We start from the raw sequence: 15,447 nt of genomic DNA, 5'->3' as shown, positions 1-15,447 counted from the left end.
TCTCTTTTAATGTTTTTAGGGTCATTATTAATCAGTTTGTACTTAAGATATTCGTTTGTAAATGTTTAACAGATTTTGTACTCTATTTTAACCCTATCTTACCTTTTATGAGTGTTTCTTGTTTTTCTTTTATTTATCGTTAAGTATTTTAATGTGGTTTAATATCTGTAGTTTTGAATTTTGTATTGTCTGTGTGCTGCAGCTGTTCTTGGCCAGATCTCTCTTGAAAAAGAGATTTTTAATCTCATCTTCCTGGTTTAATAAAAGGTCAAATAAAAAAAATTAAATTAAAAAMCATGGGTTTTGAAGAGGTTATGATTTCATATTTTACCTGCTAAAACGATCTGTTTGGAGAGTGAATAAATMCTCATGGAGTTGTAACTCAAGGCTGAGACCTCTTTAAGAGCAGAATTCAGTAATAAAACTCAGACATTTTAAAGAAGAAAACCACATTGTTTTTTCATCAATAACACAGACCCACTGTATTATGTTTACTGAGGAGAGTTCACGTTAAAATGCAGATTGCTTCCACACTGAGTGTTGTGTTTCTAAACAAACCATGCTAAGCAAACAGTCTGCATACGTATCTGATGCAAACACTGTCTACAATTCCACAACACAATGTTCGCTTGAACTGCAATAAAAAAAATCAAGACAGCGAATGCCATTTGTTACAAACAGCATTTAAAATTCAACAAAACAAGCAAAAAAAATCAAAAGCAAGTTTTATAATTCTGCTTCTACAAATATGATCACTGAATGTGGTACAATATCTAAAATGGAAATACAACACACAAAAGATGACAACAAAAATATAAAAAGCTATTTATTTTGTGCAAACAACACAAAATGTTTCATAAATATAAAATTCTTCGCAATTGCTTGTGCTTTCCAAACGCAAGGCAAGGATTTTTCATATCAAACTTCTGAACTCAGAGGGATCCTGCTGAGTCTACAAGTTGAGCTGATTTATTATTTTCACCTGAGCTTCTCCTGCTGTCACATGTCAAAAATGTGCTCTGTGAAATCTGTAATTAAAAACCTGACATATCATTTTCGTAAGGAAATCAACRCTGAAACAATTAAAAACCACAGGGAGGGGGTTTCCTCAGCTCGTTACCCCTAATTACACTGCATTAAATTCATTTCTTGTGTACTGATAAGATTATCAGGATTAATGAGCAGAAAGCACCATGTAACCATAGACAGAAACAGAAGATAGTTTAAAAAAGACTTTGATGGGTTATAATTAAAACAGGTACTGCCAGGTAATGTTGGAGCACTTCTACATAATAACTGTGACTATTAATGATGTGATACTAATAAAAATGTCAACAATTCTGAACTTTCGTTGGATTCTACCATCTGCGTAATTAACTTAATTTTTCAAACTAAAACAAAATTAATAATACGCTGAAATGTAAGGTTCATTTAAAATATACATTTTTATGTTCATTAATGTTTTACACAAAAACAGGTTTATTGAAAACAATGATGTGATGCTTGAATAGTATTGAGCTTTAGTGGCAAAAGTCCTCAAACACAGCATGCTTTTACTTTGAAATGTCAAACACACTAAATTAACAACTTTTAAATTGTCTAACAAAGTAATAAATGCAGTCTGCGTGTCAGAGCCGCGCATTAACTGTTTCTGGTATTTATTTACTTATTGTAAAGAGCCATGTTCTCTTTTAGTTATGYGAGTAAACAGAATATTTGGGACATTTCACTGGATCCTGGGAAATTATTGAAACTGGAAAAGATGCTTTTGCTGCACTTGTGGATTTGAGATATTTTAAAGCCTTTTCAAAAACTGACCGGAGCAGAAGGATAATTCAAGAAAAGAAGCAAATGTGGCAGCCATGATGATTTACCAGAGGATGTAAACAAAGCGGCTCACCTGGTCTCTGGGTTGTAGCCGAGGATGTAGAAAAAGGAGTCGATGCGGGCTTTGAACTCCCGGGCAGCAAAAATGTCAGAGAAATGGGAAATGTTGCATTTCCCCCTGTAGGAGAGTACGAGCTGTATTAGTAAAAATAAATAAATAAATAAACAAATAAGGACAATGAGACGGCCTGGCAGGAGCAGATAATTAGAAGCTCTTTGTGTGTTCATTTGTTAGAAGTGACAAACAGCAGCAGCAGGTTGTCTGTCAGAGACTTGTGGTGAGACATTAGGCTTCGGCTACTGAAACATCAGCTCAACATGTCAGCTCTAACTTGTCTCCTGCTGCAGAGTAATATCAGAGACAGACGGCACAGAAAAAAAAAAATTTAAAAAAAGGTCATTCAACTTGCATTTCCACCCCCCATCATAAAATAAATAATAATCTGATGGTGCTGAGGCTCTGACCACATCTTGATACCATTTCCTGTTTCCAGCACCCTACTATCCTGCTGCACCAAAATAACTGTCTGCACAGGCGTATAGAGTCGGGGCTGCCTGGCGGAGAGACCGTATATTCCTCCCCTCTGAAAAAGATTAAAGGGTGCTGAGGAGAGCCAGCTTCGTGAGCGCTGCGGCATTACCGCATCCCACTGGAATTCCCTCCCGTTTATCTAAAGCCTGGAGAGGGAGTCAAATCAAAGGGAGCTCTGTGGAGGAGAGGTTGCAGCTAATTTTCCCTGAAATCAGTGGTTTCTGGAAGACATGGCTTTTTGCTGCTCGCAGATGGTTCTGGTTAAAGAGAAGAGGAAGAGGAGGGAGTGGCTGAAGACACAGAGCCAGGGACAAAGAGTGATCACTGATTAAACCTGCATGTGTTTCTGCAGACATGAGCCATCAGCAGCACTGCAGCGCCTCAGACAGGTGCAGCTTTCTATGTGTGGAGTGGACTGAGAAGCAGATTATCAAGCGTTTTAATGGGAGGCAGGTGTCCGTTAAAGGTCTTTTGTGATTCTCCACATTCAGTTTTTGAGTTATTTTTTTATAGGAACATTTCAATATATTAACTCATTCCCCATGTTTGTACAGTGGCACAGTTTTAGTATTTATATGTTGATGCACATGTTTTCCTCCTCTCAATTAAAAACTATTGGTTTCATTTTTTTCATTGGCTTTATACAATGCATCTTGGGTAGAAACTGTCTGCTACTGCAAGGGATGTAGGATTTTTGTTTCTCTTAAAGCTATTCGGTTTAATTTTTTGGATCTGTATGTAAAAGTTCCTTTTTTGCATAGACATAATTTTTTGATCACAACATTACAGATTTTTATCAAACTTTTTTTATAATTTAATTCATTATAGATATATTTGTATCTGCTTATCAGTTAAATTATCTTAATCGGACTTTCCATGATGGTCTTACAAATAGTCCAGAGACTTTACTTATCCAGACCTGGGAAAAATCAGTATTTTTCAAGACTTTTTATGACTGTGTAAGAGTCCTGGTTTAAACAGTTTTACTCTGTTTTTTTTTAAGCAAAACCCTTTTGAAGTGTTAAAACTGTATTACATCCATATAGTCATACAATGAATGAATGAATTTATTTAGTCAGGACAGTGTGCAATTAAAACATAAAAATAAAAACATTTGATTCATTGCACCAGATTTAGCCTAAGGCTAATTTACATCTGTAGTCCCTCCAGACAGTAAAAACAAAACAACATCCAACAGTAATAGAAATAAGAAAAAAATAAATAAATAAATAAAAAAACAACAGAAAAATAAAAATAATATACCAATCAGTTCTCTATAATAAAAAATATTCATTCAAGCTGTCAGAAATAAAGAAGTAATATAGCRCTACCATCATTTTGCTGTTGAATTAAGGCACATCAGGATTTTATTTAATACACAATTTAGCTCCTTTCGATATGCAGTTCTTTTAGTCATAATTGTGCTTTTCTTTAAAATAATATTGTTATAATATTAAACTTTAAAGTAAAAGTAAAATTAATTTAGAGTCAAATCTAATTGCACATTACTATTTTTAATCATATATAAATGCTAGTTAACCACAAAAAAATCCACTGACCCGACAGAAAACAGTCGAGCCTAAAGGACAGCAGAGGGCGCCACTAAAAGTAGCTGACATTTCTGTGAAACCCGTATTAAATCCAAGAACCCAACTGAGTACATAATAAAATCTCTCTCATTTTAAATATACCTATAACTGCAAATTTAATGAACAGAAAACTTAACCCCAAAAAATCTGAGAGGAGTTCATCAAAACAACCTGAGGTAAAAACACTGCGATCACAGTCAATGTATAAAAGATGAGTGTCAAAAACTGACATTGCGTTTATTTTTATTCACAAAGCTACACGGTGAGTGCTGGTGTACCTGAGAGCAGCAGCATGATAAGTGTCCACATAGTCAGAGATGAAGAGTTCTCGACTCCTGACCACCGGGTCTGTGATGACCAGCTCACGTCCAGAGTCTGCAGGAAAACAAACACACGATCAACACATTTTTATCACAAACAAACTCCCTTACAAATAAAACAATAATGCAGTCTTTATTTTTTAAACTCTTTTATAAAACAAATCTGTGCACACGCTCAACAGAAAGAACCTCTTTGGAGGTCATGTCGTCCAATAAAGTCAATCATTTGTATTCCCTGGAGAAGAGGACGTAATGATCAGTTCTCAAGTGAAATGACCTCAGCAGGAGTTGAGACGTGTCTCTAAGAAGGAGACAAAGACTCATCTTTGACCAAAAACCAGAGCAGTGGCCTGCTGCGGCCGCCGTGCTCTGACCTTGTGACATCAATTGTACCAGTCCTGAGTCCCCGCTGCAGCGACAGACAGCAGCGTGTTGCAGTGAGCTGCAGCACGCCGGGTGGTCGCTTTCATCATCTCAATGCAAAGAAAACAGCTCAGATTATGGTTTTAAAACTGCCGCAGTGACGTCTTCATTTGTTCACATTTACATTTGATCCTGTGTATAAAACTCAGAAAAGACGAGCCAGGGAGGAGGTTGTGCATCACGACACTGAGCCTAGTTTGTTTTCCAAACCTGGGGTCGAGTAAAAAAAAAAAAGCTTTTAAAACGTGCAGCTTTCACAAAAACAGAGGTACAAATTAGATTTAAGCTTTAGATGTGCTTCGAAACATTCCTGCTGCCAAACAATATAAATATGAAAAAGAGCTTCGTGTTAACATGCTGGAACAACATGTAACATAAGAAGTTGAAAAGCAGCTGAGAAAAGTTTAATAATAAATGGAACAGATTAATTATTATCATGTTTGGAACACAGAGTCCAAAAGTGAAAAAGTCTCAAGACATCCCTTTGTTTAACAGCCAGAGTTTTGTGTAATCTTTTTTTAAAGAGCTTAATCAATAGCTCTCTAGTTTTTCTGAGGTTTTTTGAAGTTTTTCTTTGGACTTTGGCAGCTTTTTATTATTTAATTTTAGTTTTTTTTGTAGTTTGTTAAGCTGCTTAAATCTGAAGTATGAATTATTCACTTGAGAACTCAAAACATGAGCCAATGTTTTGTCTAAACGTAGACAACTTAGTAAAAGAAATATTTAAAATGGATCTTTAGGCACTTAGACATTACCAGTTTGTCACAAAGTCATAATTTGTTCCCTTTTTTAAGCTTGATCCATAAAAATATGAATTACACCACACTTTGAGATTAAACCCTATTTTCAGACTAACAAACTGATTCCTAAACAATCCTCTGCCAAGAACTTGGCACAGAGTAGGTGATTACTGAGGGGTCTGTCAGATCCTGTGTCAGGGCTTTGTTGGACTTTCTTTAAAAAAAACAAACAGATACTGATCATCTGCTGTCAACACTTATTTAGACTAGACTGCTTCTTCTGACTCGCACTGGTCCACTTTTCTGATTTTGCAAAGCACACAAACAGTAAAAGTACAAAAACTGGACAGAACATGGATCCAAAGAAAAACTTTAAAAGGACCTTCAGAAACTCTGGAGTATTGCAGATAAAAAAAATAGAAGATTACAACAAAGTCTGGCTCCTTGGAAGCAAAAAAATAAAACATTATAAGTGGTTTAAAACATTTTCATAGTTCTCTGTTCAATTGTATTTGAACTATTTAAAATGTGTCCAACCTAAAATAACTAATATGTTAGTAAAATCAAACATTGATCCATCGACCTTCTTTTTTTTTTTGTCATCTGATCTTATATTCAGCTGCAAACTGTCACTGACAGCACCTGTGTTCCTGTAGATGTGTATGTGTTAGAGTGTGATGAGTCCTCTGGCGCTGACAGTGTTGAGAGGGTGTAGGCTCAAGGGCCACATGACACTGCGGGTTATTAACACTTGACAGTGCTGCTGTCTGGCCTGAGGGAGTGTTACCCAGGAAACAGCACAGAGCCGTGGGATTGGCTTGGCAGCGCGGGACGCTGTCATCTGCTTTCTGTTTGAGATGCAATTCACAGCCAGCTCCCGTATCACACAACAGCCTGGAGAGCGGGGACAAGTAGGTGTGCATGTGTGTGTCGTGAGGAGATACCGGGGGGGCGGGGGCCTCACACAAATCAGGTGGATTTACTTTTACTCCTCCTATATTGTACACGCACGCACATGTGCATTACGAACCMAAAAAAAAATGAGGGGAACTCTCACCGTTCTCATTGTTGCGATCCTGCACCAGGTGCTGGTACACGGAGTCAGGCACCTCTGACTGGCGGTAGTACCATTTCACATTCATCAGCAGATGGTCCCGTTTACTCTGAAACGCAGAGAAAGAAGAGAGCTTGTGAACAGGAGACACAAAAAGCTCCCACACCAAGTAAACAGACATCATTTTGTTTGATTACAACGTCACAAACTGGCCTCTTTGGCAGAGGGAGACGGCGTACAGATGCACTGTTTATGACATACACAGGCCGATGCCAAACAGCCTACAGAGACACCAAGTCAATTAAAAAGGGATTGTAGGGCATTTAGAGATTTAATAAAGCAAACAGGGTTGAGGGAAAACTGTGGTGAGAAACAATTTGTGAGAATATTTAAATTTAGTCTTGATCTGACTTCACTTAATAGTAACTCTCAACTGAGATATTTAACAATCCATCAACATTTTCACAGCTCTTTCTCGGACAATAACAGTATCTCTTCTCAAGGATTTAGACTTTTTATTCCTTTTTTTGCTGCCACCCACTGGCCTTTTCATTTAATGCATGTTAGAATCTGCTGCAAGTCTTTAAAGGGCCAGGAGGTGGCAGCACTGAGGCGGTAAGAGGCTCCTTTCAAGGCAAAAAGAAAAAAAAACAGAGGGAGAGAAAAAGGAGGCGGTGGAAAAAATAGTAAAAGCTGAGGCCAATGTTGAGGTGAGGGATGAAAAGGGCAAAACACTGTTTTCATTTCATGTTATAAAATATTTATTGTACCTTCATATAAGCCCAATAGATGGTCAGAGTTGTTGGAAAAAACACTAAGAGACTGCTGTGCTGGGTGCTGGAATGCGACACAGTCCTATTGGCCCGAGCCATCTTTATTAGGGGGATTCGRCTGCACTGCACTCAGCAAACAGACACTTAAACCACCCGAGGACGACGACAGTGGGGATAAGAAATGTGGAAAATATAGAGGAGAACAGAGGCCTCAAAACAGCAGCTAACAGCCACTCTGTCCAGATTCCAGTTTGTGTGTGGACGTCTTTGTGTGTGAAGGAACGTGAGGTCAGAGTAAAGATATTTAAAGCCTTTTCGAGTACATTGTTCTGTTATGTCACCGGGGAGGAGGCAGAGCACACGCAGCCAAGCAAATCACTACCTCCCTCTAACCTCGAGCCCACCTCAGATTTTCTTATTCTCTCCATTTTTCCTTTCCTCTCCCTCAACTCCCTCCACCTCACTCAGTCCAACCTTTTACGCCACCCCATCTTCATCTGTTTCCCTTCTGGGTTTTTTTTTTTTTCTTTTTTCCAACCTTGAGCAGGAAGGGAGAGAATAAGTGAGCCTGGACGTGTTAAACAGCAGCTGGCATGCAGTCTCTCAGCTGCATTTACTGCGCCGGATGATTATAGGAGCCATGCACGCAACATTACACAGCCACACACACACACATTCTTCTTGTGATTCAACAGAGAGCCGTACTGATGGATTAAGACAAGGACCCCCTGAGCACGAAGGCGTACTGTGTGTGAAAAAATGTGTGCAATGACGTCATGTCCCCCCTTTCCTTCTTCTTTTCCAGCAGTCAGCCCACCCACCCCAATGTCTTGTCGATCCAGTGCACCGACACTGCTGCCTTCTAGACTAACAGGCTGCCTGCCACAGCAAAACGACTTGTTATCTGGTGCTTATGCATAATTAATGCATTAAGAATATCGTAAACACCACCAGTGTACTACCGGAGTGTTTCATTTTCTGCTTGTAAAACCACAAAAATCAAGGAGAGCTGGAGCACGGAGCCAGATGCAAACAAAGCATGTGGCAAGTGAAAAACTGTATGCACATCCACATTTTTCTTATACATAAAACACCTTTTTTTTTTTACTTACTAAAGCAAAATGTCATCAGTATCTTTGCTGCTACAGAGTAGCTGCCACTCTCCAGAACAGATTGCTGTTATGAAGCTCACCGCAGCATAAAGCCCTCTCAGGCAAAAGAGGGAGGGAAATGGAGAGAAAGACTGAGAGCGCAACATATGGAGCACGTAGTGGGAGTTGAGCATAGCATTCAATTATCACAATTCTATAAACACGCGGGGAGGAAAAATGGCTAGATAATACAAGGAGAAAATGAGGCGAGATGACAGACAGCTCAGACTCGACAAACGAACTACCAGTTGCATTGTCTGGGTTTTGCTAAGCCTGCCACAGAAAATGACAGAGTGAGAACGTATAAGGACCACAATGCTGAATTGATTAGAGACATTCCACGCTGCCCGTGGAGAGCCGAGGATAGCTGAGCCTCGCACAATGTCAGACATCTTTGTCTGTCCTGCCAGAGGCTAAACATGGTGCTGCCCTCCCTCCACATGGGCCATAAACCCTGGGAATACTCCACACTGCAGAGAGAGGCCAAAAGACTTCCTAACACTCCACTGAGAGGTAAAATAAAACAAAAACAGAGGCGGAAAAAAATTAAAGTGTAAAAGATCAAGGAAGAAAAGATAAAAAGAGCAACATGAGGGGAGAGTAATAAGCAGGATTAAGTTAGGAATACTAAGGCCATCTCATTTCCTCAGACTTTAAATTAAAACTGTCCTCCTTTACTGAAACCCCCAGGGCACAAGGCTACCCTTTTATTCACTGGGGTGATATAAATCTGACAGTCATGCTTTGGGGATGAACACAATAGCAACCTCTCCCTCCAGTGGCTCAGACTGGCCTGTGGCGCTCTTGAGCTTACTCATCAGACAGGAATCGCTGCATAGAAAAGGACATTTCTCAGAGGGTTAAAGACTGGTATGAAAATAAATGTGTATAATTTTGGTAAAAAAAAAAGGAAACAAACAAACAAAAAAAGCATTAAAAACATGCATACATCTTAGACGAGACAAGCCCAGGATTGTGTGAGCCTGTTAATTCTGTCCATGACCAGCTAAAGGTGGCCGGCCCCTTGGGTCCATAATGGCTGTGTAGTGTTCTTTGTGTTGCTGCATGTGTGTGCAGTCAACTCTGCAGCCGGGGCCTCTGCACCCAGCCACAATACTACAAAGACTGGGTGTAAGAGGGGAGTGCAAGGGTCAGCCTTCCCTCTTTAAACTCGTTGTCTTTAAATGCATTAAAAAGCAGCTGTTATTTAATGGAGAAAATCTGTAAATGTATACACTTAAAACTATAGACTGAGCGAAGGATTAATTCTCTGTTTCAAGTAAAAGACCCGTACAATCAATACACCACTTTTCAAAGCTAAAGCAATCCCTCTTAGTGTTTCTGTGTTTCAGAGTAAAACAAGCTCGAGCTGCATTGTTAAGGACACAATTATTTTTGATCAATAGTGAGTTCACAGTTGTTTGACAAATATTCATTGATTTTAGAGGAAAATGTGTTATTGCACTGTAACCTATACTGTTTTTACATTACTATTCAGGTCAATTCCTGGAAGAGTACAGGTATTTGCATTTTATGAAACTTTTAAGGCTCAGTTGGACATATTTATTGCTACATTCRCACTGCAGGYCTWAATGCTCAATTCTGATTTTTTTTGTGTGTGTGAGCGTTCACGTTATATTTTAAACGTGACCTCCAAAGGACTCCAGTGTGGACTCTCCACAGCACTGATGTGACCCGCATGTGCAGAAGACGTCACATTCAGACAGCTTTTCAAAACAGTAGCTAAACATGGATGATGTCGACTTAAATGTAGTAGGCCAAACTGTGATTGAAAATGTGTTTTTTATTGCTAAGCTCTAAAAACAGCAAACTCCTCTATTTGTTTCTATTAACCTCGACACCACGGTCATTGTCTGCAAACTTAAAACCTAATTTCCCATTTCTCTTCCTCCTTTCTGCACATTACCGCCACAGCCTTGCTTTAAACAATACCAGATCCTACAGCTTCCACACGACAGACCCAGCAGTGCACCTTGTTAACAGGAAACCTCTGTTTATTTTCTCTCTTTTACCCCAAACACTCTTTTCTTCCTCTGCCAACTCTGTTAGTGACCCTCCCCGCGYGCACACACTTCCCCTCACTGGTGGCTACAGCAGCCAGAATCTATGACTTCCTTCGGGAGGTGGCAACCAGAAGTGAGGAAGTTGAGACAGATCTCAAACACGCAGACAAAGGAGAAGGCAGAAAGGGAGGGAGGGAGGGAGGGAAAAAAAGGAGGAGGAGGTCAAAGAGACAAGAACAGCAGCAGCAACTCTATGTTAGCCAGGAATGTCAAGCAGTTCAGCTCAGCTAGGAGGCTGCTTAGTTAGCTAATGCCCCAGGGGTAGGAGAGCCTTCGGTATGTTAGATCAGGGCTGGTATCGGTGTGACACCGACACACAGCTCGAAATGTGTGGGAATGTTCACCTTGCCTGTCGCGAGGGGAGAGCATGCACGACCGAAGAACAAAAGGCTGATTGAGGCATTTGGAGGCCGAGATGAGATCTGGGAGGACTAATCTGCTGCTCCGACACGATAAGATTAGAGAGGGGAGGCAGGAAAAGCTGGATGGGAAGATCACACATCTACTTGTATAAACACGCACGCAGTGAGATGATGGATCTGATTGGAAAGGTTTTCCACTCTGCTTTTTCTCCTCGCTGATTTTCTCCTGCTCTCACTGAGTCAGAGTGATCTGCCAGCACTCAATAAGCACTTCCATCTGGACAGAACACACACACACACACACTCAGTAAAAACCTGTACAAGAGATCTGCTGTGGTCGTATAATCTTTGACATCTCAGTGACTCACAAAGCAGTTTGTTTAAAAGAAATGCCAGCACGCTGTGTGAAACGACACACACACCTATGCACACAAATAACAGGCTTTCAGGATAAGCACCACTATTCTTCTCCTAAACCTGCAGTAGTGTGGGCCAGCCAGGGACTCTGGACTGGAGGTAAAAGACACCATGGCTAAATCAGACCATGGGAGCCAGAGACAGCAGGTTTCCACTCCTCTCCTTATGAGTTTCAATCGGAGCACTTTGCTGCTCGCAGAAAAAGGCTTTCCTCTCAAGCCTCCTTCTCTGAGGCATATATAATAACACTAAACAAATGCTGATTACAATGTTTGAGGGGAGGAACTGTGCACAAGCTGCTTCCCTGCCTGGCAGCAAGAACAAATGGAGAGTGTGGGAGGCGTGCGGAGGGGGAGCGGGGGGTACGAGGAGGTGAGGTGAGTCCCAGCTGTGGTGGCGCTGCTGGCAGGACCTTTACGCCGTGTCTACACAGGGGTGCCTCTCTCTCGGATTCTCTTTGGCTTGACCTGTTTGGATATTAAATCGGCACCCTCTGCTTTGAACACACAGGGCCCATCTGCCGGCCTGGGTCCATATTGGATTGGATGAGCATTAGCTGATTCAAAGTGGGCAGATTTGCTCTCGCTTCTCTTTGTGGACGATGCATGTGCGCCTTTTTTTGAGCGCGAGCTCGCACGTCTGCTTTAAATTAAAGCTCCCCTCCTCCCCTTCGCAGAATCAAGAAAGCGGGCRTGAGGCACTTCATGAAAGGCTCACTTGCTGTGTTATGTGCAAATTAATGACAGACAACAACACGTCTGAAGATATTAACAGGTTCTTTTTCTCATTCAGGCTAAAGACAGAATCATGGCAGTAAAGATGAAAAGCAAAAGGAAATAAAGCAGAGGGGGGTTGAGTCGCACGGAATTCACAGATGATACTAATTAGGACTTCAGGGCTGAGGGTCACTAATGGTGGATCATAGCCGAAACAACAGGCACTCTTTACACAGCAGAGAGTCACAAGCACCACACATGACTACTCCATCTGAGGTCTAACACACTGCTACAGTTTATTCTGGTAACAAAGAGGGCTAATTGCGTTCGCATTTGCTTAATCTCCCCTTCTACGTAAAAACCTCCCAAAGGCAGAACAAGCATGCAAAATCCATCAAGCTGACCATAGAGCTCTCCTTCCAGGCAGTGTGAGCAACAGTGAGAACATTAGGCGCTGGATCCTTCACTTCATGAAATAGCCACGCAGAGAGTCCAACTCAAATATTTGTCTTTGCCTCCAACACACTTCTGCTGCATGGCAGTTTTTAGCCAAGAAACCCAAGACGAGCTAAGTGGTGGTAAAGGGAGCAGTGCTGCTCAAGTCCACAAAATGGGCACATATAAAGAAGATATTCAGAAATGGTGGTGGTTATTGAAAGGACACAAATTAAAAACAGGGAACCWGATGAGTTGTGTCTAATGAATTAAGAAAACATATTTTACAAAACTCAGCAGTCTTTAGCCCCCCAATCCTGTCACTAGTCTCTCAGGAGCCCTCATGTGGGTTCATTTGTCGGGCCCCTGCAATCTGAGCCAGCAGGAGTCCATGCTGCTTTACAAACGGGCTAAACTTTAACTTATTTACCTCATTATTTAAAGTTGCTTTGTGAACAAAACTGAGTAAAGCAGAAAACAATGTAGTTGTTTATAATTTACCTTCATATTAAGTTTGATTCAACTGTCAAGAGACAGACGTACAGCTGCACTTCTTGGTACAATGATGCCCTTTTTCAAATCCACTGGACTAAACCAAAAGTACTTCATGTTCAGATGTTATTGTGTTACAATGTATGATTATAGATCAAACTATTAAACAAATTAGGATTCTAAATCTGAACTGTACAAGCAAGCTATACTGTGTGTGGTAACTATCGCAGAGTGACACTTTTACGCATGTCCTAACACTGGAAATGTCTGGACTACAATGCAGATTGAAGACTTCAAATGCTGGCTACTGAAAGACAGGTGGAGGCATTTAGGAAAACTCATATCTAGATGTTCAGATCATCAAACTGACTTTATATCCCGGGCTTTCCCTCTCAGGGAGACATACAGTTAAAGCCTGGCAGAAAACAATGCCATCCCTGCCTTCAGCCTTTCATTTAGCGGCTTCTAAGCCACCTCGCTTTGATACAGAGCTTCATGTGGGTGTTAGTGTATTTGCCAGCTTGTGTGTATTTGTGTGTAACCTGGGATGTTCTCAGGAGAGCAGAGACTTGTCTGGTCTCAAGGTAATACCCGTGAGTCAGAACTCAGAGCGAGACAAAAAAAAAAAAAAACACGCAGGAATGTTAGCTTTACTTTTGAAAGATAGACTCTTTCCCGTGTGTTGTTCAGAGTGTTTAAACCAGCTGGCGTTTCATTTCTCTGTAATATATTGTATCAGCGTTGCCTAATGTGCGTACTGTGGGGGAAGAAATGAGACATCTTAGCGTTACTGACTGGACAGACCACTGCAATAAAAAGAAAAGGAATGCACACAGAGAAGCGTGTGCAGAAAGGATATGAATATCAGCTTGTGAGTGTGGATTTTCCATATTGGATGTCTGCCCAGACAGATAATCTAAAACTCGCTTGTGCGCACGTCTCAGTGTGTGCGTGTGTGTGTGCACGACTACGAGTGGCAGTCTCCTGAGAAAGGTAAAGCAGAGATGGGGCTGTATGCTGAGTGCTGCGAAGAAGACAGGAAATGAGAGGGCTTGCTTTAGGCAATGCTAATCAATGTCTCACCTTAGTGTAATTGACACAAAAAAAACACGCACAGACATGCAAATTTAACTGTCAGGCTTAAGTGTAGGTTTTTGGAGTACGTATGTGAAGGGTGGACAGGTTGCGTCTGAGGAGGAGGGACAGGCAGTGATTTCTTTGCTTTGCAGTGGAACGATGGAGACCTGGTGGTGAAGGAACATGTGTGTATGCTTATGAGAGTGCGAATGCTTTGGTCTGCTTTATCGTAGCGCAGCTGTCAGACCATCAGAAGAGTGTCTGTGGGGACAAAGTGTGAAAATGACATACAGTCACAGATGCTTTCTGCATTTGTGTGTGTTGCTTTGTATGGCCAGCGCGCCGCGTTATGCGCAGCTATTCGGAATATTTATGATCCACCTAATACACGCAGCAAAAGCTCATTTCCGCATACATACGCAGAAAATATTCACAAACACCCAGGAGAGAGAGAGAGAGGTGACAACCAGCAGGAGATAGAGGGAAAATAAGCAGAGAATGGTAGTACATGCATGCAAACCAGATCTTTAGCGCCTGGTGGGAAAACCGGACCGACAACATTGCACACAGCCTTGAAGAACCCACATCACCATGAGCTCAACCATTTGTGATTGTACTGTTTTATCTGCTTCTGAAGATATCCATCTCCCAGTCTCTCTCTCCCTCCCCACCTCCATCTCCGTCTGAAGGTGACCTCGCCTGTCTGTCAGTCTCCAGCGATGACACCGGGCCCTATCAGTAATACATCATGTAAGCCGTGTATCAGACAGATGCTGCTCGAGCTGAGCAGTAGGTGGTCTGTCAAGCATGCTTGCTTAGTACAATATGCAAATAATCACATGCAAATTACCTGCCTGTGCGTGTGACAGTATATCAGCATGGATGCAAATGCAATACGCTATCCCATGTGTGTTTGAAGATTTAAAGGAGGTTGCAAGCCTTTCGCCAAATGCAGTTAAAAGGCTACTCAGAGAAGCTGGAGAAAAACGTGATTACGCTCACTCACTCACACTCAAACACACACACTCACACACACAGAGGCCAGAAGCAGAGCGGCCTCCTGCTGTGCCGCAACAAGAGATGTATTGTAGACAACACAGCTGCAATAACAAGACTWGCCCAGTGCTGGAGGGAGATGTACTGCAGGACTCTGAGTCCAGACCTGCAAAAGCTGCCTTGGTTGGAGATCAGGTCACTTTAGAAAGACTTATTTTAAAGTCGTCCAGTCCAACAATAAGGTAACTGAATCAAAATATATGTATATTTGAAATATATGTATTCCCAATGATGTGAAAACAGGATGGGTTTTGTGAAGTCTAAAACAATTAGGTTTTATTAAAAATTAACTCAACATATTACTTTTTTTAATTTAAAAACAAAATGCATCTTAGATTT

General features: G+C 41.1%; 1 protein-coding gene across 5 annotated transcripts in view; it reads right to left on the bottom strand.

The window, feature by feature from the left end:
* The window catches only part of rerea (arginine-glutamic acid dipeptide (RE) repeats a), a 146,634-nt gene that overhangs the window by 38,466 nt on the left and 92,721 nt on the right, over positions 1–15,447 (bottom strand). For all 5 annotated transcript variants that reach the window (XM_014020440.1, XM_014020449.1, XM_014020457.1 and 2 more), the window contains exons 4-6: positions 6,549–6,654; positions 4,287–4,383; positions 1,901–2,005 (exon numbers count right to left, since the gene is read on the bottom strand). In XM_014020440.1, coding sequence (XP_013875894.1) covers positions 1,901–2,005; positions 4,287–4,383; positions 6,549–6,654 — 308 coding nt within the window. The remainder of the gene's footprint in view (positions 1–1,900; positions 2,006–4,286; positions 4,384–6,548; positions 6,655–15,447) is intronic.

This window comes from Austrofundulus limnaeus, unplaced genomic scaffold (assembly GCF_001266775.1).
Source record: "Austrofundulus limnaeus strain Quisiro unplaced genomic scaffold, Austrofundulus_limnaeus-1.0 Scaffold3, whole genome shotgun sequence".
In the NCBI taxonomy this organism is placed as follows: Eukaryota; Metazoa; Chordata; class Actinopteri; order Cyprinodontiformes; family Rivulidae; genus Austrofundulus; species Austrofundulus limnaeus.
Note: the sequence above shows the minus strand (reverse complement) of the source record. Positions and strands in the feature narration are given on the sequence as shown.